Genomic DNA, 4775 nt, shown 5'->3' with positions numbered 1-4775 from the left:
TAACACTGTTAAATTATATAAACCAACAATGAAAGGTAAATACAGTGTTCGAATAAAGGACATGATAATAGGTGTAGCATAGCTCTCAACGAATGTTGTCATATATATATATATATATATATAATATTTTAATTACATTTATTGTAGGTTTAAGTTTACAGTAGCACAATCTAGCTTAAAACAATTCTTGTCACAATGTCAATCATCATGGACTGCAAAAAGTAAGTAGGCTGACATTTCCATTCTTGCTCCTACCATTATCTCCATGCTCCTACTTACATTGTCAGTGTGTGCCACAATTTAGGCAACAAGTGGGATGACTGGAGTTGGACGAATGTGAGGGCGTTGTAGGAAACAGACAGTAGGCAGGAAACCACGTCTTGGAAGTGTAAACAAAACAACGGTCTCATTCTGTACAACCTCCATGCTGCAATCAATAATTTTTGAATTGACTTCTTTACTTTCTTTGTAGGTAGGTATATTTTTATTGAGATTCTACTCGTCTCGAAGGTATCATATTATATTAATGATTTATCCAAGATGCGGTGGCCCTTCACGCTTATAAAATGAGACGCAAATAAAACGAAAAAAAGTTATGTACTCTAGGCTAAGCCTCTAGCCTAGGGCCAAGACCAAGATACTACTCCAAAACCCTGCTACCATAGACCTCAGTCTCCAATTTCCTGCCCAATTGATGTGATATGTCATGTTGTACAAATACGAAACTATAGAGTTGAATAAACTTATAATTAATTGCTAAATATAATAAAAATGAATAATCATTACAAAATGATTGGCTTATTTCAACTATAAAACTAAATCTAATGTGTCTTGGAACAACTCCCTGGTCTTGCTAACTATTGCCTTCTTCAGTCAGTGATCGACAGTTGCTAAAGAATGTATATAAATACCTTTTAGTTGTATTGAATTAAAGTATTGATTAAGCCTGTGTATTGTGCTGGGGTCACCACCTTTTTTATACCGTTGCCTAGATGTCTCTATTGTTCTCAACATCCATTTGAAATTTACCTCTTTCTCAGACTGGTTTCTGTGTGGTATATTGTTCCTCCTCCAAGAAATTCTGTACTCTTGTTTCTGGGTTTATTGATGTACATTTTAGTTTGCCTTACTTCATGATGGTTGTGCATCAGCTTCTTGATAGGTTTTGGTCTCAGATGTAAAATCACCTTATTGTAGTCCAGGTAAGAGCTCCATACACCTTTATTGACTTAATTGGGTAAGTTTACCTAAGAATAGTCTCACTGAAATTCAAAGCCTAAATATAAGGGCAAGATTTTCAATAGAAGTCCTTGTATTAGAGTGCAGTATGTTTTAGTCGGCCTACCCATAGAAAAATAAACCTGACAGAAGTAACTTGTATTAGAGTGCAGTATGTTTTAGTCGGCCTACCCATAGAAAAATAAACCTGACAGAAGTAACTTGTATTAGAGTGCAGTATGTTTTAGTTGGCCTACCCATAGAAAAATAAACCTGACAGAAGTGGTCCTACTGTACAATGTACATGTACTGTAATTTATATTTTGAGTTTTAAAAACTAAGGCAGTCTTTGTTACATACCATATTTAATTTTTGTCTAATAGTAAAATTGATAGAAACTCTAAATTTTAAATTAAAACACTCCTGAATTGCTTTTTAAGGATCAGGTATGTTATCATGGTCACTTTTTATGAACAATCTTAAAAAATTGCTGGTAGAAAATTTTTTTTCGTAGAATATAAGATTAAATTAAATTGTAATGATAAAAGCAATATTAATAGTAATAAAAATATTAATGATAATAGTTTCAACAATAAAATAATATCAAAGTTGTAATAGCATAGATTTAATAGTTAGTTTATAAATTTGCATGTAAAAGCGCAGTCAGTTTATTTTGAACTGTCAAAGGGGGAAAAATTTATGGATAATTGTCATATGAAAAAGCTGATTTTTAATAACGAGGATCTGATGCACCTTAAAAAAAATGCTGCACAAAAACGATGTGTGACATAGGAAATAGATTGTTATGGATATTGATGTCTATTTTTTTTATATAAAAATCAATAGAAGCTATGTCCTCAGCTGCAATTCCAAAGGTTAAGAGAGTCACACTATTTTAATACTTCCTTGGGTACCTGGACCAGCCTACGCTTACCGACAGCTTATTTTGTAGCTTTTTAATTTTGTGTTTGGTACGGCGTGAACACATCGGAAATTATTTTATCGTTCTCATTACCGGTATTGAGATTAAACATTAATACTAGCAGGTGGCTGAGATTGTAATCTTTGATAAAGTGTATATTTGTGAAAAATGCAAAAACAAAAAAAAAACCAAAAAAAAATACCAACTTTACCATTATTTTTATTATATTATGTTATCATCCTTATTAGAATCAATTCATTTGACAAGTCTTCATTGTGTGGCACTTAAAACAATCAATATAATTGTAATCCATATACTAGAGGAGAATTAGTATTCAAAGGATGTTTGAAAACATTGAGAATTTGTCAAACTTATGTTTGATATTCACTTTCAAGAAAGAATATTTTTATTGAAAAAAAATGTCTGGAATTTTGATCAAAAATGATGAATGGTAATGGGGATAATTTTTATGAGCTTAGTAGGAGAATGTTTGGGTGGGAGGATGGAAGGGTGTGTGAGATCCATAAATGGTTAAAGTTTATTTTCAGGGAAGTGGCAGGAAAATTTCTGACAATTTTGGACAGAGATTAGCAGGGTCCAGGGCTGAAGCCCTTGTGGGTTGTAGGGTGTTTACTCACTGGCACCTAGAAAAAATGCTTGATTTTTAAAAATAATTTTAATCTGTTTTGAAACATTTTAGTCACCATTATTGTTCCTAAAGAATTGTAAATAAAAGGAAAAATTGATTTTTGGTCCTGTCAGATGGGGGCTCAAACGTTCTGCCTTTTGATGGCGCCACCCATATTCAATGGCAGCTTTACTTACAGATGATGAAGTTAAAGAGGATTTTATTTTGCGTTCTTGCATGGAATGTCAGCATTATTAACCCAATTCATGATGATGCGATGATGTTTTGATACAAATAAAAGCTTACAGTATTTTGGATTTTGTAATAGAATTCAGGTGGTGGATAGATTTATCTGCGTTTGATGCCAAAAAAAATCAATAGTATCATATCATTTTTAAAGTACAGTAACTCCAAGATTATTTAAAATTCTAGCAACCTCATTCTTTGTTTATAAATAAAATAATAATGTACATAGGACCAACTTTTTGAAAATATATTTTTAACAAGAGAACACATTAAAACTTTGCATTATTTAGACTTTAAATATTCATGTTGTTAAACTACTATAAAAAGAAAACTGAAATTATCAAATATAAATACCGTGACCTTATTTTCTGTCAGGTGTCTGATATATATGCCAGGGCATTAGTCAATATCACATGCATTAGTGATGTGTGAGCATGCAGCTTCCTGACAAAAGGAGGTAACCATTACTGTAGTTCTCTGGGTTGATGGAGTATGGGAGTATGATGGAAGCATCATCTGTGATAACACTTAATGATGAAGGTAACAGAGCTGACAGCTGTAGTAAGGGAATACAGCAGGCTACCAGCTGGACTTGCTCGTCAGAGAAAAAGAAATCACTACAGGATGAGATATCACGATTTTCAGCGGCAAAGCAAGATACAGTCATGAAGAATAAAGGTATGTATTTATTTTGATGTCTATTTATATAACTAATTTATATTCTAATACACTACACACATGTTACTTGATGATAATAAATTAAACTAATATAGAAGTGAATATTATAATATTAAGTACAAATAAAAATTTTTTATAGTAATAAATTAGTAGAGTAATTAATTAATAGTCTAGTTGTAGAGTAATAATTTGGCAATAGGAATACAGATATTCCAACCCCTTGAACTAAAAATTTCTGAGACTAGCAGTGGATCCTAAAATTTGAAAGTAGAGGAGGCCCAGCATAGTAAACTTAACCTTTTTGAATGAAATGTTTCTTTTTTTAAAATAGAAATTTTTCATTTTTTTATGTTGAATATGAAATATTCATTCATATACACAAATACATGACTCCTGAAATTATACTAAATTGTCATATTAATAGGAATTTATTATAGCAATTTTTTGCTTATGCCCTTACAGGGGAGAGAATTTAATTATAAGCTCTACTTTTGTTATGATTTAAAGTGTGTTACAATCAATTTCCCTCTTGTCAGGCTCAAAGATTACATTACAGCAAATAAAGAATTGCTCAACAACATATTTTAATTCACCATGGAGGCATAGCATATCATTTGTAAAACTTCCATTGTAAAACTAGAGTAACTACAATGTCTTATCAGTGAGATCAGTCAAGAGAAATAGACTGTGCTATTTGCAATTTGCGGCATTAAAGCCGATGTAAGTTTAGATAGCTAAATTGTTCTTACATTTGCTTGAACTTAAATGTATAGGTGGTAGACTATTACAGTAGTGTCTACGTAATGCAAGCCCGTAGCCAGGATTTTGGTAGGGGGTTCTTTTTCATACTGAAAGGGCACTTGTGAGCACCATTGGCTGGGGCCAGGGGGCTGCCAAGGGCCCCTGGGGTCCAGGGCCAAAACCCCGGTGGGGGTCCAGCATTCTAAGCATTTACAAGTGTTATTTAATTGATTTGAGAGGCCATACATTAAAAAAAATGTATATATTAAAGAGGTAATTTTTTGAGTTGGGAAAAGATAAAAAAAAAACCAAAAAAAAAACTACTACTTTAGTACTACAGTA

The 4775-nt window shown here is 32.3% G+C and overlaps 1 protein-coding gene across 7 annotated transcripts in view; it reads left to right on the top strand.

Moving 5' to 3' along the window:
- The window catches only part of LOC117120721 (cytosolic carboxypeptidase 2-like), a 29784-nt gene that overhangs the window by 157 nt on the left and 24852 nt on the right, over nt 1-4775 (top strand). For 4 of the 7 annotated variants that reach the window (XM_033265784.1, XM_033265783.1, XM_033265782.1 and 1 more), the window contains exons 1-3: nt 349-472; nt 1041-1202; nt 3390-3692. In XM_033265784.1, the coding sequence (XP_033121675.1) occupies nt 3500-3692 (193 nt within the window). In that variant the 5' untranslated portion in view covers nt 349-472; nt 1041-1202; nt 3390-3499. Of the gene's footprint in view, nt 1-337; nt 473-1040; nt 1203-3389; nt 3693-4775 lie in introns of those variants that run through there. The other 3 variants (XM_033265779.1, XM_033265780.1, XM_033265781.1) reach the window with 3 other exon arrangements.

This window comes from Anneissia japonica, unplaced genomic scaffold, assembly GCF_011630105.1.
Source record: "Anneissia japonica isolate Jap-2015-1 unplaced genomic scaffold, ASM1163010v1 scaffold287790_len634930_cov199, whole genome shotgun sequence".
NCBI lineage: Eukaryota > Metazoa > Echinodermata > Crinoidea > Comatulida > Comatulidae > Anneissia > Anneissia japonica.
Note: the sequence above shows the minus strand (reverse complement) of the source record. Positions and strands in the feature narration are given on the sequence as shown.